The sequence below is a fragment of the Vidua chalybeata genome, chromosome 21 (assembly GCF_026979565.1).
Source record: "Vidua chalybeata isolate OUT-0048 chromosome 21, bVidCha1 merged haplotype, whole genome shotgun sequence".
In the NCBI taxonomy this organism is placed as follows: domain Eukaryota; kingdom Metazoa; phylum Chordata; class Aves; order Passeriformes; family Viduidae; genus Vidua; species Vidua chalybeata.
The window spans coordinates 3132649-3155028 of NC_071550.1; the positions used below are offsets into that span (position 1 = coordinate 3132649).

At 48.3% G+C, this 22380-nt stretch overlaps 1 protein-coding gene across 2 annotated transcripts in view; it reads right to left on the reverse strand.

The window, feature by feature from the left end:
• Nucleotides 1-22380, reverse strand: part of COL5A1 (collagen type V alpha 1 chain) — a 138320-nt gene that overhangs the window by 91067 nt on the left and 24873 nt on the right. For both annotated transcript variants that reach the window (XM_053962434.1, XM_053962433.1), the window contains exons 2-4: nt 16744-16911; nt 11241-11454; nt 10490-10652 (exon numbers count right to left, since the gene is read on the reverse strand). In XM_053962434.1, coding sequence (XP_053818409.1) covers nt 10490-10652; nt 11241-11454; nt 16744-16911 — 545 coding nt within the window. The remainder of the gene's footprint in view (nt 1-10489; nt 10653-11240; nt 11455-16743; nt 16912-22380) is intronic.

Sequence of the window (22380 nt, forward strand, 5' to 3'; positions counted from 1 at the left end):
AGTCTGCCTGGGAGGTGTTGATCCCAAAGATCCAGAGGGTTTCATGCCCACCTCTGGCCACAGCGGAGGTCAGGGATGCAAAGGGAAAGAGAGGATTTGGGGGAGGTGGAGGAGCAGCTGCTCTTCAGACAGAAAGGGAGGGGCAGGAAAGAAATCCTGAGGTCCCAGCATGGGCTGGGATGGAAGGGACCTTAAAGGTGATCCAGTTCCACCTGGGCTCACTCCCAGTGCCAGAGGGTGGCTCTTGGACTCCAGAGCACATCAGGGCTTCCAGCTGCCACCCCACAGCAGCTGGAGCCTCCTGAGGTACCCAAAACTTGATTTTACTCCATTTTTTTCCCCCCTCAGAGCCAAATTATTCTGGAAGTGGAGCTGCTGTTTCCTCGGCCCCACAGACAGGATTTCCACCCCCAAGATCCACCCTGAGCTTTCCTCCACACCGAGGTGGCTCAGGATCAAGGGGGTTTTGTGTGCACAGAGGCTTTTAATCAGCACTTGGAACGTTTTCTGCCCCAGGAGGTGAACACAGAATCCAGGTTTTCTGGATTAAAGGCAATAGGGGGAAAATAGACCTGGCTGCCAAAGTTATCTGGGGATAGAAATGGGATTACACCCCTCGGCTTGGGGAGATCTGCTGACACACTCAGAAAATGCAACTCAACACCAAATTTTGGTTGGAAAAGGATTTTCCTGCATCTGGCTGGCAACAATCACCCAACCATGGAACAGGGACCTGCTGGGACCACCCGAGGAGGAGGCTTTGTGCAGGTTCCTGTTGCTAATTCCCACCACTGCTGGAAATTTGGCTGCTGGGGAAAGAGCTGGGAATGGAAAGCTGAGCTGGTGTGCAAACATAGGTGTGACACCTCTCGTCCACACACCTTCCCCCCTCTTTTTCCAGGAAACTCAAATGTGCCCTTTGCTAATGCTCACACCCCAAAGTATTTTTTCAATTGGGTTTTTAATTTTTGGCCATGAAAAATGATTTGGGTTTCATTTATTCCATGCAGCATCTGCCACCTCAAATTCAGGATTTAAAAAAAAAAAAAAATGAAATCTTGCCTTGGAGTTGGACTTGGATGATCTTTGGAGAAAGCTGATATTTCTGTGATTTTTTTTGAGCATAAAACCTGCATAGTTCCATGAAATAGTGCCCCAAATTTTCACCCCAAGGAAGGGAGCCTGAAAATCAGGTGTGAAATTCATCCCAGAAATGAGGTTCTCCAAAGCAAACCCTTGAAGGAACAGGACTGGATGCAGTGGAGGCTGAGCATCCCCAGAGCTTGGATTTCACCTTTCTGAGCATCCCCAGCTCGGATTTCACCATTCTCAGCATCCCCAGCCCAGATTTCACCTCTCTGAGCATCCCCAGCCCGGATTTCACCTCTCTGAGCATCCCCAGCCCAGATTTCACCTCTCTGAGCAGCAAGCTGGGAGAAGGGCAAACAAAACCTGCAGATCAATTTGCTCCTGCGAGGCATCAAAGCCTCAGGAGAACCTTGCAGTGCTTGCAGCCGTTCCAGAGCAGAGAACAGCACCCAAAAGTCACTTTCAGCACTGATTTTCCCCACACTTTTCCCTGCAGTGGCCAAAGCTCTGCTTGTTCAAGCAGGTCTGACCTGCTGAACCCCAGCCAGCGCTGGCAGAACAGCGAGCCCACGGTCAGGGACTTTTTTTTCCATGTTCTTACAGGGGATAGAAAACTCCCAGACACCCCAATCCCCATCCAATCTTCTGCAGAAATCATTAGGAATCCCCTCTTCCAGCTCCCATCCCGGGGGGATGTGTTTATTGGGAACATTTCCATCTCAGCCTGCTCAGCTCTGTCAGGGTGAGGACTACACCTGCACGCTGGGGATGTCTGGAGTGGGCTTGGATTTTCCTCTGGGTTTTGGCAGGCAGCCCAGACCGCCTCCAAAAAGAAAAAAAAAAAGGACTAGAAAGACCTCAGCATGTGTGAGGAACATGTGTTTCATTTGTTCAGGCCTGAGTGACGAGGGAAGGGGGTGAACACGGAGTCAGCCCAGAGGTTTGTAGGTTGGGAAGGGTTTTTACTCTGTCCTTCCCTCAGAACAGTGGAAAAAGGCAGGAAGATAGCAAAAGAGATTGAAATTACAGAGAAGCAGCAGCTTGAGCACCACCAGGTTGACAAGGACACAAACCCTGATCAGCCTCATCATCCTCTTCCTTCAGCTCCTGGGGTTTGGCTCAGATGAGCCTTTACTTCCTCCAAATCCACTGCAACAATCCAAACCCACGCACCCTTTTGTAAATAAAAAAGCAATTTTTTTCCTATTTATAGGCTTCTGCTGCAAAAAAAAAAATTAACTTTTATGCAAATAGGACTAATTGGTGAATAACCTCCCACGTAGAACGAGGTTCCCAGGTGAGCAGGGAAGGAGAACATGCCCTGGTTTGGGCCAGGGCTCTCTGTCACGCTCTGCTCCCAAAAATCCATTTCCCATCTCGCTCAGGGATGCTGCCAAAAACATTCAGCTGGAAACTTCTCCCCCAAAGCACAAGGGTTTGGCTTTTCCCTGCTGCTCAAGCTGAGGAAAATCATCTTTCCCAAACACATCCATTTGCTGCTCCTTCCCAAATCCCTTTGTGGTGCTTTTCCTGCCCCTGAAACTCCATCCTTGTCCCTGCAGATCCCCCTGTCCACAGCAGCCCTGCAAGCCTTGCAATGATGTCACTGGAGAGAGGAGCAGCTTTCCAGCATTACATCAACCCGTCTGGGCTCAGCAATCAGCCTCCTGCTCCTCAGACTTTCCATGGAAGAAATTCACCCCCCTCCTCCCTCCTCCCATCCAAGGAAGGGGGGAAAACAAACTCCAAACGGAGCCAGGGCTGGAAGAGTAATGACCCCGCACCTCGGAGCATCCATCACCCCAAACGAGCCTGGGGCTGCTGCCTGCCAGCACTGAAACACACAGCTCTGCCAGGGGGATGTCAGGAACAACCAGCCACAGCTCCCCAAATCCCACAGAGTCCCTGAGGGGGTGGAAATTGCTCCAAAGGATGAGTTTTTTGCCTCCCAGAGATCGCTCGCTTTTCCTCTGGTTTTTACGCCCCCTTCTGCAGGAGGGACCTCAGGCCAGGGAAAGGGGACACAAGGTGCATGTCCCCTCCAGGCCAGCAGGGATGGAGAGCCCTGCAGCATCCCTGCCCGTGGCAGATCCCAATTTCCCCTCAGCATCCCTTTGGAAAACGCTCCTCCAAGCCAGCTCCTCTGCGGGAGCCCCTGGTACCCAACCATCGGGCTACAAACTGCTTATTTGAGGGATAATATCCAAAAAAGTGTTGATTTTCCACTGACACATCCCAGCTGCAGTGCCCAGGAGCAGCGGGGTGTCAGTGTTTCCTCACACAGGGATGAGGTCCCACGTCCTCCACCAGGAATTCCCAGAGGGGATTAATCCCGGATTTTCAGGCCTAAGTGCCCCGTTTCCTCAGCATTTCCCACCCTTACCCAACAAAACCCTCAACAGTGCCATCCTGACCCCAAAACTGCCCAAATCACCAAATTCCAGACTGGTTTGGGGTGGGAGGAACGTTAAAAATTCATCTTTCCCACCCCCTGTGGCGGTGGTGGCACCTCCTAAAACTGGGCCTTAAATCTGGACAAGCTCTAAGACCACGCAGCTTCCTAAGGCTGATGTTTCACTTGGCACTCCGAAAAGATAAATGATAGGCTGCAGGAGTGTTTGAAATATCAATAAAAGCACTTTTATGATCTGTTTGAACAATAAAGTGCTTTGTAAGCTATCAGAGGCCCACAGGCATTCGATACCAGCAAACTGCACTAATTATCCACACAGGCCAACACAGTTGCTTTGACAGTTCATGAAATGGAATTTACCACTGACCAAACCAAAAAAAAAAAAAAACAACCCACGGAAAAACCAACCTAAAAAAAAAAAACTCCAAAAAAAAAAAAAAAAAAGTGTATTTTGTAATCATGACTAACGAGGCTCCATCATTCCAGGCAAGGCTGACCCAGTCACCAAGCTGGAGTGCAGGCCAGATGGCTGAACCTGCAATTACCCAGCGAATGGAAATGGAAAACAAGAGTTTCAGCAGAGTGTATGCAAACAATCCAGCTGATGTTTCCAGCCAGGCTCTCACTTTCCTCGCTGGCACCTGGCACTGAGGGGTCAGAGGAGCCAGCGCCACTTTGGGGCGCACGTGAAAGCACAGAGTCGCTTTTACAAGCTGGTTTGCAATTCTTATTCTGGCCCAGGTGCTGCCTCTCCCTCCCTGATAAAACCAGATGACGTCCCTGGGCACCTGTGTAAGGTGATGCTGTGGCTGAGGTGTTGCCAGACGAGGCCAAATTTCACATTTTTGATCAGATCGACTGCATCGCTTGGACTGCGGCCCCAAAAACCTCCCCGTTAATTGCAAACCCATCCCGAGGCATAATCCTCAATAACTGCAGACATTTTCTAGGCAGCACTGCTCTCCTGGAAGAGCCCAGAGCTGTGATTTAATCCATATGTCTCAAGTGCACCATTTTAAAGAGGATCCTTTGGGAAAAAAAAACCCCAAAAATTAAAAAAAAAAAAAAAAATAAAAAAAGCAAAGCAGAGGGAATGACGAGAAAACCAGCAAGCAAAAGGAGAATTATTAGGAGACTGGGGAAAGCTACAGACATCTTCAATAAAGACCCCTAAATGCTGGCTCAGGAGGTTTTATTTTCCATCCTCTCACACCGTGGTATATGGTGGTGGTGTAAAACATCCCCTCTTTGCACTCCCTGAAAGACTGCGCAGCAAAGGAGGTGAAATCAGATTTGGCAGGGCCAGCAGAGCAGGCAGCCAGCTCTGTAAATTACCTGCTTTCAGCAGCCTGCCAAGGCAGGGAGAGAGAAATGGGAACATGGATCCGTGGTGCATCCTGACACACAAATCCAGGTTAGTAAAAAACCTCTCCTTTTCAAAAATGTTTTTTTGAAGTTCAACGAAAATTTCATTAATCTGGGCTTTCCCCGCTCCTTCCTGAGCCTCTGGGTTGGGCTCAGCTCGTGCAGGATGTGATGGGTCCAGCTCTGAGCTCAGCAGAGCTGTGGGGATGCTGCTGCTTTGAAGATCCCAGAATCCCAGGATTATTTAGGTGGGAAAAGGCTCCAAAACTGAGTCCAGCCTGTGCCTGACCCCCTGACCTTGTCACAAACCAGGGCCCTGAGTGCTACATTCAGGCATTTCCTGCACACCTCCAGGGATGGGGACTCCGAACCTCCCTGGTCAGCCCATTCCCAATGCCAGACCACCCTTTCCATGAAGAAATTCCTCCTGAATCAGGGAATTTCTTGCTTCTCCTCTATCAAAAGTGCTCCCCCACACCTTGGCACTGCTGTTGATGCTTGCACAGGACTCTCCAGGAACAGCCAAGACAGAGGTGCTGAGGCAAAATTGGGTCTAAATGTGAATTAGACGTGGATTTAGACCTGATTGATTTGTCCCTGGGAGCTGAGAAAGTCTAACTTAAATTACCACCAATTTCTCCAAGTTCACTGCACCCCAGCACATCAGTCCTGGGAGGAGAGGCAGAGTAAATCTCCTCCTGGAGTAGACAGAGCTGTGTGATGTGTTAACAGCAGATCTGCCTGCAAGAGGAGGCTCTGAAACTTCTCCATCCCCAAAACCAGCAAAAACCACCACAAAACGCACCCACATGCACAAAAATGTACTTTTATTTCTACCCCTTCCACTAAAGCAAAAGCTTTTGATCCAGCCTTACAAGCTCAGAGTAAAATAACCGACAAAACTGAAAATAAGAGCACTTCCCAGAGATGAAAACACCACAGCCAAGAGCTGGGGAGGGGAGGAGGACGCCCTGATGAGAGTGAAATAAAATCTGGGATGATCAACCCCGGGGATAATTGTTTTTTTTTAAGTGTAAACAAGGCCCAAGATGAAAAGAGAGGTGGCATTTGAACCCCAAGAGCAGCTGAAGGGCCCCAATGTCTGGGCTGGGAGCGTTGATGTGTCTGTCCTGCTTTGTCCTGTGCTGCCTTGGACCTCTCAGCAGCCCTAAGAGCACCTCTGGCACCCTGCCCGGCCTCTCTGGCTCATCCCAAAGTGCTTTCCCTCCATTTCTGATGGCTTGATTTCACTCGTGGTCTTCACAAAAACAAACAAACAACAAAAAAAAAAAATCACAAAGGAGGAGAGGGAATCAAAAGCAGCATCTTTCAGCACCCTCCAGGGTGCTGTGTCCCATCCCAGGGCAGGCTTTGGCACAATTTTTGCCAGCCCCTCCTGGCCACAGGTGCTGAGATCTGAGGAATCCACTCTTTTTTTTTGGGTTTTACAGCACCAGCTACACCACTGAGACACACTTATGGCACTCAGCTGCACGAAATTAACTCCTCTTGTCTTCTAAAGGAGCCATAAATGACCTTAAAAAGCAATATATTCATGCCCTGAGCTTTTCCACACATGGGAAAAGTCAGTTCAGCCACTCCAGGCACTGCTGCAAACCAAGAGGGTCAAAACCCCACTTAACTTGTGGGCCAAGGCTGCAAAATTTTACACAGATGGACCAATAAAAATTGGCAGCAAAAGCAGTCGCTCGTTCCTAGGCTGTCCTCAGCAATTTTGCCAAAACCTACTCAATTTTTTACCCATGTCCACGCCACAATTTAATGATGCCAACTCCAGCTCTGGAGCCAGGGGCTATACAAGACTTTTCATCAGCACACAATAGTCCCTGGCTGGAAAATCAGGGGACAAAATGGGAAATCCAGCAGGAAAATGAAACAGCAAGGTCAGAACAAAGCTCATTTTGCTCATCACTGCAGTTAACACAGAGCTGAAAAGCAGGGCTGGGCCCCTCCCTGCTGCAGAAACCAAATTTCTCATTAAACTTCTTCCCTGGGATGCCCCCAGACAGCCCCATGAAGGGGTTAAATTCAGCCCATCCAGCCCAGGAATGGAAACATTTCCCTGCCCCAGACTTTGGGCAGCTCTTTTCCCCCACAGACATCCCCCAGCTGTGGGATATGGGATTCATTCCCCTGTTCCCTGCTGGGATCCAGCTGTGACAGAGCATGGGCAGAAATTGGGCATCCCCAGGGTGGTTTGGGAAATCTCCCTGGTTTTCAGGTTGAAAATGCTTTTTTTTTTTTTTTTTTTCTGCAAAAGAGCCTTTCCCAAGCTTGCCCCTCTCTCTGTTCCTACACTCAACCACCAGGGCTTGGTTTCTAATTTATATTTAAAGGAAAGCAAATGAAAAGGAGTTTTTCCCTCTAAAACTGAGACACATTCACATGGCTTCACTCCCCCCAGTGCTGCTGCACCACAGGAACACCTCTGACTGCAGCACAGAAAGTTTATCCCCCACCACGGCCTGGATTTTTGTCCTTCCCTCTCTCCCTGAAAAAAAAAAAAAAAAAAAAAAAAAAAAAAAAAAAAAAAAAAAAAACCAAAACTCTTTGCAGTCTCATCCCCTCAGACACAGCTTGAAACCTCCCAAGCCTGCAAGAACTCATCCTGCCATTTGTAAACTCCTGTTTACAACAAACCCAGCACAAAACTCAACTTGTACAACCTGGGCTCAGGGCTTGGCCCCTTTTCAACCCTCCCCAGTCCCGTACAGAGACCCTCAGAGCCTCCCAGCTAATTGAATTTTAATGAGAGGAAGTCATTTTTCCACTGGAAGAATGTTTTGCTAGAGAAATATTTTGAAACTGCTCTAACCTTTCCTGCCAGGCTTTTTTAAAAGTGGGGGTTTTTTGGGTATTTTTTTTTTTTTTTCCAACAGAACACGAGTGAGGAAGTTCCCATCCAGGCTCTTGAGCTGCTCCCCTCACAACCCCAGCCTTTCAATTATTACAGCTTCCAAAACAAAAAAGGGTTTGGGGTTGATTTCAGTCCTGACAAGGAGGATGTGAATTCCCAATGCTTTACAGCTCCTGGGTGAGACAGAGCCAATCCCAGCCCTGTCTCCACTCCCACCCTCACCTCACTGGGTTATTTTAATTTCCAGCCAAAGTGACAAACACATCAGAGCGGAAAACCTCCTCAGCTGGGGTTTGCAGACTGGGTGGGACAGCAGCAGCTTCATCTCCTGCACGTGCTCCAGAAATCCTCAGCTTTCCAGGAACACAGAAACGGAACCCATTGTTCTGAGCCTGCACGCTTTCTGCTTAGCCTTGCAGAAAGGAGACAGGAGGGGCCAAAGGAAATGGAGTTATTGAGATATGAAGGAAATTAGGTTCTAGTCCACTGCCTTCAGAAAAGCTTCTTCCACCCCAGTTAAAGCTGCTGGTGGCTTCAGTGGTGCGTGAGGAGGCGACCAAAAAAAAAAAAAAAAAAAAGGATAAATATCAGAACTAGGGGGGGTTTATATCCATCTCGTGTAATATCAGCACATGTAAGACACAAAAAAAAAAAAAAAAAAAAAAAAAATTCTAATTTGCCAGTTCTCATAAGTGCCAGCAAGATCTTGTAGCTGCAGCTCACAGCCAGAACAGGCAAGAGGCTCCTTTCTACCCCAAAACTGAGGAGGTCCTGATGCCTTGGGAAGGCTGACTTAGGTCAGAGACTGGACTGAGCTAAAGGATAAAGCAGGGATTTATTAAAAGGCCTCACTGGATCCACCTTGGGCAGCACAAGAGCCCAGCCAGGGCTACACCCAAGATGAACCAAAATGGTCCCAAAATGGTCATGGGGTCTCTCACTTTTAGAACTTCTGCTCCATTTGCATATTGGAGTTAATTGTCAAATTACAGCTTTAGGTTATCAAGTCCCATCCTGCTTGTTTTTCTCTCTTCATTCCACTGTTGTTTGTGCTCTTGGGCCTGAGGTTTGGATCATTTGTCCTTGGTGCCCAGCTGGAGCAGGAATTGTTTTGTCTCCCTGCTCTGTGCAGAGAGCTCAGCATCCCCTCATGTGAAGCCCAGACCCACAGACTAAAGCAGCACAGAATGTGAAAAATAGAAAAGCTAAACCCTGAAGCATCAGTCCCACAGCCCCTCGGGGTTTAAAGCCTTTTCAGCAAGGGAGCCACAGCCATGGAAAGGGCCAAAAGAGGAGCAGGGAGCACCATGAACTCCTGGATTCAGTTCCCTCCCTGGCAGAGGAATCAGCTGTCCCAAAATCAGGTGAGCCCTAAAAACCACCTGGGAATCCCCCAACTTTCAGGGGCAGCTATGGAAATCCTGTTATTTCACAAAATGAAAGTGCAGGTTTTTCATCCAGGATGTGACACCAAGTCCTTCCAGTGGATCTACTGGACCTGAGCTGGAGAAGAACTCACCACTTCCATGCAAAACATGTATCCAGCACCAAAACACAGCATCCAGCGCCAAAATATTCGGCAGAACATCCAACACTTGCAAAAGACACTCCAGTTCCCATTAAACCCAGCTTTTATTTTCCATTTTAATTGTTCAACTTCCCAGGGAATGTCTCTTAATTTAATACCATTTCGAGATCCAGGCCTCACTCTGTAACTGGGATTTTGGCAGATATTTTCAGCCCAGGCATTCCTGCTCTGTTTACAGCAGAGCAGCTCCCAGATGTTGGTAATATTAAACAGACTGGAACTTTCCCTCTGAGTGACAGCAAAATGCAGGCAAGAACTGGCTTTGCTATGGCTCTGATTAGCCAGGGACAGGAGATATTCCCATCCCTTTGCTGGGCTGGGGAGGCCCAGGAGATCCTCTAAATAAATTCCATAAAAATAAAGAGCTAGAGATCAACAGGGCTTGGTTTGCACCCCATTGCACTCGGTGCTGGTTTTAGGAAGCAATTCCAGCTCACAAGAAAGATCAGGAACGGGATTCTCATCCCCACGAAAGCCTCACAAGTGCAGCAGAGCACAAAAGTTGTTTTTGCCAGGGAAATGCAGACATTAAACAAGCTGCTGAACTATGGGAAAAAGCTTCTCCCATCTGTACCTTGTCTATAAATAATGCTCTGCCTCTCTGCTTCCATCACAGGAGCTCACGGGAACGTCCCACCCCTCAGGAATTTGCTTTGCCTTTGGAAGCAGAGTGTGGGAGGTGACAACCAAGCCAACCAAGCTGTCAAGGAGAGTCCCTTCGTGTCATGGAGCAAAAGAACCAGGAATCTGTGGCCAATGAATGGAAAAAGAGCAAATTCCTACAGCCCCAGGGTGAGCTGGGACTTGGGAGGGAGCTGCTTCCCTGAGCCTTCATTCACTGCCCCTGCAGCTCTAAATCCCAGCACGGGGATGAATGAAAACCTTGTGAGCCCTTCCCAGTTTAAATGTGCCAAGAGCTCCAAAATCCCAGTGCAGAGATGGTCCAGAACCCCAGCAAGGGCTTGAAACCAGACAACCAGAGGAGCTCACTCCACCAAGGCCACCTGGCCCCCAGTTCTCATCAGTGCTACGAAAAATCGAAATAAAAACTTAAAAATCACAAACAACAAAATCCCCCAAAAATGTCAGAAACGAGCTGGAAGCATCTCATCATCCCTGTGGAACAGCTCCAGAGCTGCTCCTTGCCGTGGCTCACCTCAAAGACCTCCTCATCCAATATCCTGGTGCCGAACACGATGATGCCGTTGACGTCGATGATGGGATGCTCGCTCCGGTCCAGGAACTTGGTGATTTTCTTTTTACAGTCCAGAACCAAGGTGACGTTTTTCTTCTGCACACTCAGAGCCACTCGGTGCCACCTGCGAGAACACAGCCCACAGACGTGTCAGGCCCAGCCCCGGGCTTTGCAGGACAAGGCAATGATTGTACAAAAAATGAACTGTCGGGAATTGATGCTCTGCGAACTTTCGTGGAAATCCTCCCTGGGCAGAGCCGAAAGGGTTGGTTGGCAAGAGAAATGCTGATTGACAGCTTTCATCCCTCCAAATCAGGCAGGAGAGGGCCAGCTCTGGCTTCAACAAGAAGCAGGGATAAAACCACACCGCTGTCTCCCTTTTCCACCCTCTTTTTAAGCCCTGCACAAGCCTCAGCGTGGATTTTGCAAGACAAACTGATTTTTTTTTTTTTAAGTCCCTTCGCAGGAAAATCAATGTTCCTATCCCCACAAGTACCAGACAGCAGCGCCAACTGCTCATTTACCATTCTTACGGATGTCAAATAAATTCACCAAAGGCCAAAATGACAGACTGGGGCACCTGTCAGCTGCCAGGGGGGGTTGCAAATACATTTCTACAGGCACGATTCCTATTTTATACAATGTTCAACATGCTGGCATCGACACAAACAATGAACTGTTTTTTTTCCTTGGTGCACAAAATGTCACTTACTTGCCATCTGCTAGGTTAATGCCTCTAAAGAGAGGATAGTCTTCTGGGCCTGGCTTTCCTGTATGGTCTTCATACAGGAATACAGGAGATCTACCCAACTCCACACCAATTTGCTGGATCCCTTGCTCATTGTAAATTGAGATCAAGAAGGACTGACCTCCTTTCTTCGCTTTTACAGTGGTTAGAATGGAGAAGTCCTCTGGGAAGGGGGAAGCTGGAGTGGAAAAGCAAAGAGGTTAGTGAGGTTTCCTCGGAAATAATCCCTACATCAGCAGTCCTGTTGTCTGAGAAGCCATGGCGGGTTTGTCTCCGGATGTGTGCACATCAGCAGCCCCAAACCTTTATATAGGGCCAGGTGAAGATGTGGCTTTTCCCCAAATACTCCCCAAATGAAACCCCTGTGCTGGGGAAACAAAAGTTCCACAAAAGTGCTTGGCTTAAATTTGCATTATTTGCACCCAACCCTTCCAAAAGAAGCTCCCCTAAAACATTTTAGGATACAAGGTAAAAACTGCCATGGGGTGCTCCAAATGAATTTAAGTTGTCGAAGGGACAGAGGAAATCAAGCATCAACACAATCTTGAAGGGTTTTTTTTATTTAAGGGAGCAGAGAACTGCATCAGGATTTGCTCATTCCAGATGAGAACAGAGGATTTCGTGGGTTTGGCTTTCAGGGTTGCTGCAGACACACACACACACAAAAAAAAAAAAAAAAAAATCTGAAAAAGGAAATAAATCTGGCAATCAATAGAAAATGCTAATTTGTCTGCTTATTAAACAGCATCTCATTTCCTGTCCGTTCCTCCTCTCAGGAAAGAGCTGTGTCTGATCACAGGTGATTTCTGTCTTTATTTCTGCAAGGTTTGGAGGATTAAAGTCTGTCAGTACAGGGTCAACCTGCAAGGCCAGGCAAACACATTTAAAAGTTTCAATCTGAGCATCACCCTCTTGCAGAAACCCAAATTCCTCCCCGCTCTTTGGGTTTCTCTGCCCTTCAGACTGAAAAGTAATGAGCCCAAACTGAAAAGCCTGCAGACAGGGCAGCTTGAAAACCACCAGAGCATTCATAAAGAAGATTTCTTGATCAAATTATACACACAACCCCCCTGATGCTGCATTTCAGAGCGTGGGGCTTGCAGGGAGTCTCCCTTTGGAGGTCCAGGCTCTCCAAACCGAGGGTTGCTTTGCACCTCTGCAGAAATCCTCCACCCCAGCAGGGCAGAGCAGAGTGGGGCAGCCCCACCGTGGGCTTTGTGACACGTGTGGCCCTGGTGGCACCCAGGGAACACAGGGATCCTGTTTAAACTGCAGATGTGCAGCCAAATAAACCACAAAAACCAACAAGCACAGCGCCCAGAAGCTTCAAATAGATTTTCTTCACCACTTTTGGTTTTTCCTAGAGGGGGTTTTCACCCAGGGAGGGGATGAAGAACGTGGCAGTGGGGAGTTCTTGGCACCAAGCAAAGCTGGAGTTCAAACACAGGAGCCCTGAGCTCATCCTCTTCCTCTTCTGACTGGGAGGTGCTTTAATTTTTAGGGACAGAGTGCTTTTAATGTATTTATCTGCCTACAGCAGGGAAGGGGATGAGGCAGGAGCTGCATCAAAACTGGAACTGCTGCAGAGCAAAGGGAGAATTCCAAGGGGATAACTGAGGATACCTATGGAGAAACACTTTGTACCAAGTAAATCCCCCTCACCTTGGGTAAATGACATTTGGGAAGCAGCAGGAAGCAGCAGAGAGGCCTCCCTGTCAGGAATTAAATGCCATTATATTCTGATTTATCCCCAGGACTCAGCCCCAGATATTTGGCAAAAGCAGCTCTGATTTTGGTGCCTCCCACAGGATGGCCTGAGCTTTATCTCCCTCCCCTGTGCACAAACCCTCCTGGAGGACTGAGGCAGGACCATACGCCTTCCTGGCTCCAATTACAGCCTACAGATTTGGACCTTTTATGTAAAATAGTTCATGTCCAAAATTTCATTATGAACCCACAATACAGTACCTTTCAACTTGGCCAAGCTGCCAACTCATTAAAAAGCTGCTTTTAATTTTTTTTTTCATTATTATCAAAATGTCTCCATGGTGATGCGAGTTTCTCAACCCAAATAATCATAATGGATGAATTATAGCTGACATTACTCTGTTACTGCTCTGCTGTCCTGGCAAAATAACAATGCCTGCACTGTCAGAGGCAGAAATGACCCGGGCTGCTGAACGAGGGATGAAAACACATCCCCACACACACCAATACTGATAAATACACGGCCATAAGTACACCAAGCAGGGAGAAATTGACCCAAATCCCTCCAAAACAATGGAGACACCCCCCCAAACAAAGGCTTCGGGATGGAGTCCTCCTCTTGGATTCACTCCTCAAACGAGCTCACGCTGGGAGATGCTGCGCATCCATGGCTGGGTCTGGCTGGCATCCTCCTCCCACCCCGTGGCCAAAACCTCCCAAACTCGCCCTGTGGGACCTCCCAGAGCACGGGGGGGAGCCCCCAGTCGTGCTGAAGCTGCAGGAGCTCCAGGGTGGGCATGGCTGAATCCATGGGATGCTCCAATGGATGAGCCTGAGGCAGGCTGAGCATCTTCTTGCTTGAGCACGGGGATTAAAGGCTGTTGTAGAACCTCGTGGTGTTCAAAACAGGGCAGGTTTGGACCTTCCTCCTAACCCAGGTCTAGCCAAGCACAGCCTAAACCAAAGTCCTGCTCCTGAGACCCAGGTCTAGCCAAGCACAGCCTAAACCAGAGTCCTGCTCCTGAGACCTTCCTCCTAACCCAGGTCTAGCCAAACACAGCCTAAACCAGAGTCCTGCTCCTGATCTGGGAAGGGCAGGAAAGCTGGAGCTGCTGAACAGCAGAAGTCAGAGAAGCAGTGAGCTGATCCCGTTCCTGACACAAACACAAAGAGAGAGGTGGCATTTCCTGAGCCTTTACACTTTTCCTCTTCAAAGCAAAGCTGGTTTCCAGTGGTGTCACCAATTTCTGGCCTTTTCCTTCATCTGAGGAGACTCTCAGCTGTGCAATGACTTGTTTTCCTCAGGGGTGACTATTCAAGCTCTAACAGAGATTCCTGAGAAGGCAAATGACAACTGCAAATTTGATGGAAGCACACAAATGACATTTTGCTGGCTGCCACTGAAACCCTTGCCTTTCTTGCTTTTTTTTTTCTCTTGCTTTTCTTTGTGGAAAAGCACAGATTTTGTTGGGAAGCAGGACTTCTTCAGGGAGCCAGGACAAAAAGCATCCCAGCAGATTTTTTTTCACTCTTTTGAGCATGAAAAAACCAAGTTTTGTGTGTGTATATATATATACACACATACATCTTGCTTTGCTGGCTGTGGCAGCAGAATGCAAAGCCCATGAAATTACATCTTAGAAAAGCACCAACTTCTAATTAGCACAAAATATTCTGTGCAGAGCATGTTTGCCAAGGGTGCTGTGGAGCAGAGAGGGAAAGCTCTGCTCCAACCCACCCTCCTGGTGACACAAAAGCCCTAAAACCACTTTCCCCTGGGACGCTGCCCTGCAATTACCTTGTTATCTTTATCCCCTCTCTCATTTTGGGGGTGGGAGCTGAAGTCACATCTTGTTAAAGAGATGAGGAAACATCTGTGGATCTGCTGGAAAACACTGGGAGTTCTTCACTTGGCTCTTCCCTATTTCCTGAGCGAGCAGCAGAGGAGCCTCAAGGACTCTGGAAGTTTTCAAAGTGGGACTGAGCTGCTCCAAACCCCCCCATGGTCGTCCAGGAGATGAAATGATGGAAAAGTTGCTCCATAACTCCATCCAGATCTTCTCACCCGAGGAAGATGCAGACCAAGAACTCAGTGAGGGTGAGGATATAGAAGTAATAAGGTATAAAAGAGGCAACCAAGAAAACCTTCAACACTGAGTTCTCTCCAGGGACCAGGATTCAGTTCTCTGCTGGCACCAGGACTCAGCTCTCTCCAGGGACCAGATTCAGTTTTCTCCAGGCCTCAGCTCTCCCCTGGGACCAGGACTCAGCTCTCTGTGCTTGTGTTCCCTATGTCAGACCTGCTGTGATCCAATCCCCTTGTTAAACAATCAGCCAGAATCTTCCAGCCTTGTTTTCACTCCCTCAGTTCACCTCCATTTGCTGGTTTCTGTTACATAAAAGTGACCAGGCAAGACTTCACAGTGGCTACAGAAACTGCTGGCAAGCTCTCAAATCCACTCCAGTTGGATATTCCAAACTGGAACCTTTCCTTTGAACACTTTTGAGCTTGTGGACACCAGGCCTAAAACTTTAAGTCATTTCAGGAACGTGACAGGAAGGCACAGCCTGTCCAGCTGGGCACACAATGACTTTATCTGTGATCAGAAAGAACTTTCCTGCCCTGGGCACCAATAAAGACAAATTTAGGGTCTGGTTTGCCCTTCTGCAGACATTTAAACCCAGCTTTAGGCCAGACTGAGCAGCTCCTTTGCTAATAATTTGCCCATGCAATGATGTCCAGCCTGTCACATGCTGCTCTCAGCTGTCCTCACATCAGGCTCAGTTTTTAGGTGAGACACAGCCTGTGCTCCTGCTCACCGTGGCTTAAATACAACTATTGTCACAGCAGGATAATGGTGAAGGCTGGAAATAACCTCAGCAACGAGGGAAGCACAGGAGGGGAGGGTTGGAAGCACATCCTCAGCCCAGCCTCAAAGTCTTCATTTGTGCCTCTGCCAGGCTGGGGCTGAGGGCTGCCCGGGTTAATTAAGAAGCATTGATGGTGGCACAGCCCATTAGATCTGATTTAGCCAATCCATTCATCCCCTCCCAAGCACTGAGGGAGGACGTGTGTGCCTGCTCTGCCTAAATCCCACACCAGGCACAAGCAGCTTCCTTCCTTTCCTGCCAAGCCTGCCTCAGCAAAGGCACTTTTCTCATCCAAGCCCTGCCATGCCCAATCCCAGCCTTCCCCCAGGTGAAACAGGGACACCTGGGTGGCTTGGGAAGGAAGAATTCTGGTGGTGCAAGGGAGGAGTTTGGGTCCATCACTTCTTCTTACAAACACGTAGCGATAACGGCCTGAAAAATTCAGCTCAGGCAGCAATAAAATGGGCAGTGCTCTTCAAGGGCTTTGTGCCTTCCTCTGATGAGCCTCCCCTCCCCTCAAAGAGCTTTTCTCAGGAAATCTCTTCCTGTGGGCCAGCCTGTTATTTCCATCTGGTAATTATTTGTATTAGGAGAGACAGAACCCGACCCCTCTGTGCTTGGCACTCCCCAGGCACAGAACAAAACCCAGCCTGGGCTCCTCTGCCCCCAGCTGGGTGCCACCCTGTGAGAATGAGGGAGGAGGAATTTTCCAGTGTGGGAAAATTGGCACTGCAGTGACAGCCACCACCTCGTGCAAAAACAGGGATAAAAGGATATTATTTGATGGCTGGAAACCTGCAGCCCCCTGAAGCAGCAGAAGCACTGCAAGCACACTGGGGAAAGGAAGGAATCAGACATTTCCATGGGACAAATAAAAAGCTGGACTCACCAGGATACAGCTGCTTTGTTGGGGCACTGAGCTGAGCATCTTTTGTTACTCTGTAAGCAACATCTGCTTCTTTTGAAGATCTTCTGCTTGTGCAAAACCCCGTGGTTTTTGTGATACCATCAGGTAAATTATGAAAATCTAACACCTTCAAGAGGTCTGCGGGTTCAGCTGCAAAGAGAAGAGGAGAAAGAAGAATTAGGAGGCAACACTGCTGGGCTCCAAATCGGGCTTGCAACACACAAATCAATCATCAGAACCTTAAACCCGGCTGAAATGTGCTTTCAATCCAAGGTTAATGGCAGCTTCAGAGCAGGGACATGGTCAAAGGTTCAGGGCAGAGAGCAGCAGCAGATCAGCTGTCTGCACCAGGGCACGGCGCAGAATGCACTGCCCTGCTTGCCCCAGGAGCTGCATTTTCCTGGATGTCTTCAGCCAGCATCCATCACTCATTACATCCTGGAGATTAAGCACTAGGCAGGAAATTCCTGGTCTGAGGGAAAGGTGTAAAATCAGGAATTTCCCACCACACCAATACAAACCTTCCCATTCTTCGCTTGAGGCAAAAAGTTATTTGGAAACAAGCACCTAAGCAAGCTTCCCTGAGGGGCAGAGACCGTGCAAAATAATAAATAATTATAATAAATAATAAATAAATTAAAAAAAACAGGGTGCCGGGGATGACAGGAAACCCCACGGGGAATGTTTTGGGATATGAAGCGAGGTGAGGAGGCAAAGATGCTGCACAAGCCCTCCTCAGGCAGCTCGAGTCCAGGCAATTCCCACCACATCATCCCCCAGGTATTCCATGATATTCAGCAAAATTCCTGCACCCAAACCTGCAGCTGGATGGCCAAAAATCCACGTGTGCTTCACAGAAAAGGGAGAAAATCTGAATTTTGACTAAAGGCAGGCAGCAAAAGGCTCCTTTCCTCACTCACATCCCATCAGGCTCCAATCCCCAGGCACTAATTAATGAGGAGACTTTGCCTGACATCCCACACCAGCACAGGCAGGGCAGCTTCACCTCCACATGTTCAGGGCTCTGGGACATCAATTAGGCCATGCAAGTGATGCATCTCATTAACTTCCTAATCTGCATCTCATTAACTTCCTAATCTGCATCTCACTCACCTCCTAATCTGCATCTCATTCACCTCCTAATCTGCATCTCATTAACTTCCTAATCTGCATCTCACTCACCTCCTGATCTACATCTCATTAACTTCCTAATCTGCATCTCATTCACCTCCTAATCTGCATCTCATTCACTTCCTAATCTGCATCTCATTCACCTCCTAATCTGCATCTCATTAACTTCCTAATCTGCATCTCATTAACTTCCTAATCTGCATCTCACTCACCTCCTAATCTGTTCAGCAGAGGTGGAAGCTCCAGAAGGGGAACAGCCAGACCTGACTTTAAACCTTTAAATGAAATTGTTCTGAATTTTGACTCAGTAGCTGGAGCCAAATGGTGTCAGAATCATGAACCGGCCCAGCAGGGCCCAAAGCAAACTGGGCTGTGCTGGTTTTGGCTGGGGGAGGGTTAAATCTCCCCCTAGCAGCTGATACGGGGCTGCATTTGGGGTCTGGGCTGAACACAGGGCTGATAACGCCAGGATGTTTTCATCACTGCTGGGCAGGGCTTGCCCAGACTCAGAGGATTTTCTGCTCCTTTCATCAGCCGGGGGGTGCACAAGGAGCTGGGAGGGGCCACTGACCCAAGGGATATTCCATGCCCTATGGAATCATGCCCAGAGTGGTGGGAAGTGGGAAAAAGAGGGGCACACTTGAAGTGATGGTGTTCTTGCTCCCCAAAAAATCATTGTCTGTGATAAAGTCCTGCTTTGCATGCCCATGGGGGGAAGAATTCCTTGCTTTACCTATTAAACCACCTTTATCTCAACCTAAAATTATTTTTTCCCCCCACTTTTTACAATTCTCTTCTTTTACCTATTAAAGTGCCTTTATCTCAACCCACAATTATTTCCCCCCCCCACTTTCTCTGATTCTCTTGCCTTACCTATTAAATTATCTTTATCTCAAACCACAAGTATTTTTTAACACTTTTTCTGATTCTCTTGTTTTACCTATTAAATTATCTTCATCTCAAACCACAATTATTTTTAACACTTTTTCTGATTATCTTGTTTTACCTATTAAATTGTCTTTATCTCAACCCACAATTATTTTTAACACTTTCTCTGATTCTCTTGCTTTACCTATTAAATTGTCTTTATCTCAACCCACAATTATTTTTTTTTTTTAACACTTTTTCTGATTCTCTACCCCATCCCACCTGGGGAAGGGCTGCATCCTGTCCATCAGCACCAACAGCAGTGGGAAGAAAGTGCACGAACAGAGCTTTTATAATATCAGAGATTTTGGCTACCAAGAAGCTCAGCCCAATGTTTGCACAGAAAATGGATGTCCATTGTTAGGCAGCTCTTAAAATTTTCCACAATCTTGAAAAATTGGGCTCTCAATGAGAGATTACAAACACACGGCAAAGCCAAGGGAACAGTGCAGATAACAAAGGAGCAGAGGGAGCCTGGCCTGAGCAGCAAACAGCTGCAATATTTCCTCATCCCTCGTCCTCATCAGGCACTGCGTGGATGACACGTTTGTCTAAGCTGTCCTTGCCACTTGGATCTTCCCCCTGCCTTCAGCCACGTTTTATTCCACGCAAAATATCTGCACATCTACAGCCCAAGCTGTGCTTGAGCAACCAAAATTCAATAAATCCCATTCCAGCCACATCCCTGTGCTCCAAGAGCTGCCTCCAACTTTGATTTAGGGTGGAGAGGAGGGGGAAAAGGGGGAAGGGATGTGAATTCCAGACTCCTGACATCAGCTGGGTCCCCGTGCCAGGTGTGGGGGGGTTGGAGCTCTGAGTGCACATCAGCCAGCCAGAGGTGCCTGCAGGAACAGGAACATCTGCAGAGGGATCCGTCCTCGGCATGGATTCGTCTCTGGGGATGAAAGTGCCTCTGCACTGGGAGCTGGTGGAGCTTCAGGGGGGCTTGACCCTCTCCAGGAGCCACCAGCCACAGGTTTGGAGCCCTCTGAGCTACCCCGACCCATCCCCAGTGCCCTGGTGGGGCATTTCGTGTCCCTAAAGGATGATCCAAGCAGCTGCACTGCCTCCAAACACTGCAGCTGACCCCCACTTGCCAGAACACCCCTGTGCCCCCCAGAACACCCCCTGTGCCCCCCAGAACACGATGAATTAGGTCAGAGTGAGATATTCCAGCAGAAAACCAGTCTGGTGGTGCCCAAAGCAACTGGAGACCAGGCAGGAGAGGGAAGCACCTCTGTTCATTTTTGTTATGTCTGGAGCTAAGTTGCTGAACTTTAAACCAGGCCTTGGGGCCTTTACTAGCTGATGCAGTTTCTTAAGGCACTTAAAATGTATTTTTACTTACTTAAAGCTTTAACTTACACTTCCACATACTTAAAACTTCAACCTACACTTCTACCTCGTATCTACGTGGCTTAATATATCTTCATTTCTCTGAAGGCTTTAATTCAAGCCCTGCATTCATCTCTCTCTCTCTGAGGAGCTCAGAGATGCTCGCACTCCACCAGTGCCCCAGCTCTGCTGGAAACCAGAGAGCAGCTGAGGAGCCAAAGCCCCGCAGCCCCCTGGTCACTGAGCAGGATCTCAGCAGCAGGAGAAGCCCAGCTCTGCCCACACAGACGAGCTGCACACAGGAGCAGCTCTCATTCCTGCCCAGCCAGGCAGTTCAGTTATTTCCTCGGGGTTTTGCAGCCAAATCCGAGCTCGGCCTGGCTTTGCAATCCAAATGAAGCTCCTGCAGGAGCTGCGAGGGCGCCGTGCACAGGAGGACAGAGACCTGACTGAGCCAGTTCCAGGGGATCTCTCACAGCTGTGCTCTGGGCTTGGCCTCCATCTGAGAGAGCTGAAGGAGCTGGTGCTGTATGAAAGCTTCCTTTTCACTCTCTGGGTGATGAATAACATCCCTGTGCAGCATCACACACAGGAGCATTCTCTGCCCGAGGTGCACAGGGCTCCCCAGAGGGAGCAGCTCGGTCCCTGCTGGCTCAGCGTGCCCAGCACACAGAGAGACAAACCCCAAACGCCCCAAATGAGACCAAAATCAGGCCAGAGGCTGCACCAAAAACCTGCAAAGCCCTGGAATAAAACCAAAAAGGAGCTTGACTTGTCATTTTAACACAGCAGAGGTGACAGGGTTTAAATGTGCTCTGCAATGCCCAGAGAAGAAACAGCAGGGCAGAGCACTGGAGGAAGGGACAGGGAGATAAAAATTAGTGCCAGAAGTTTGGCTTTTTCTTCATTTCCAGGGAAATGTGGAACAAAGGGATTGTCCCATCCCTGGGAGTGGCCAAGGCCAGGCTGGGCAGGGCTTGGAGCAGCCTGGGCTGAGGGAAGGTGTCCCTGCCCATGGGATCTTCACCACTCCATTCTGTGGATGACTTGAGGATGAACCAACAGTGGCAAAAAGAGGAACTGAATCCCCAATTCCTCCATCTCAACAGTTAATCACCATATTTCTGTGATCACCTGACTGTAATTCTTTAAACACCTGTTGAAACCTGCATCAGAGCCTGCTGCTGTTAAGTTTGTAACCCTACCCTCACCCAGCAGTGGCCAACAGAGATTTTATTCTTTCTCCCACTTCAATATTAGAGCAAACCAAGCAGGATTCTTCACAAAAAAAAAACCTGGCTTTGGGCTGGACATCCACCTGCCACCACCACCACAGCCAAACCCCGCTCTTGGACTCAGCCAGGCTCCAAAACCCCCCCAGAACTCCAAAGGAAATCAGAATTAAAGCCATTATTAACACTCACCAGTGAATATCTGCGCCCACCAAACCCCCCTGCCTGGGGGCAAACCTTGTTCCCAACTCTCCTTCCCCTGACTGTTCTTTAAGGCAAATTTTTAGAGGAAAAGATGCCTTAAACCCTGCTGATCCTTCAGGATATGTGCAATAACAAGAAGGATTTTATTTCAATCCATTACACCTGTCAGTCACAGAGCTCAGCACAACCAGCCCTGCTTCAGCCACTGCGGGTCAGGGAAATGCTTTCTCCACTCAATCATTATCCAAAGTTTCATTTCCCCATCCTAATTTTTGCTTTCCTCTCCTAAATCCATCTTCCCTGGCCAAGGGAAAATAAGGAAAAGAATTAACTATTATTCTCCCCTCAAAAAAAAAAAAAAAAAAAAAAAACAAAAACAAAACGACATCAAACCAAACAACCCCAAATAAAACAAAACAACAACAACAAACCCTACAGAAACCCCCAAGAACCCAATGGAAACGTTGCTCTGGAAATTCAATGCAGGATGGGAGCTGCAGCTCCTGCAGAGCACGCTGAAAATCCCAGCCTCAGCCAGAAGTCATTAATCCAAGCCATATTTATGCTTGTAATAATCATTTTTAACACCTTGAACAACCCCAAAGCGCTGCCATAAGTCACTGATGTGTTCCTTGTGCATATCCGTGCTCCCAGTGCCTGAAAAAATTACAAATTGCAAGCAACAGACCTCAAAACAAATCTCATTTTTCAAGGTCTTTAATTAAATCCCGATCCCACGGAGTTCAAACTCGTCACTGAGCACCACCAGTGCTGGGAACAGACATTCCCA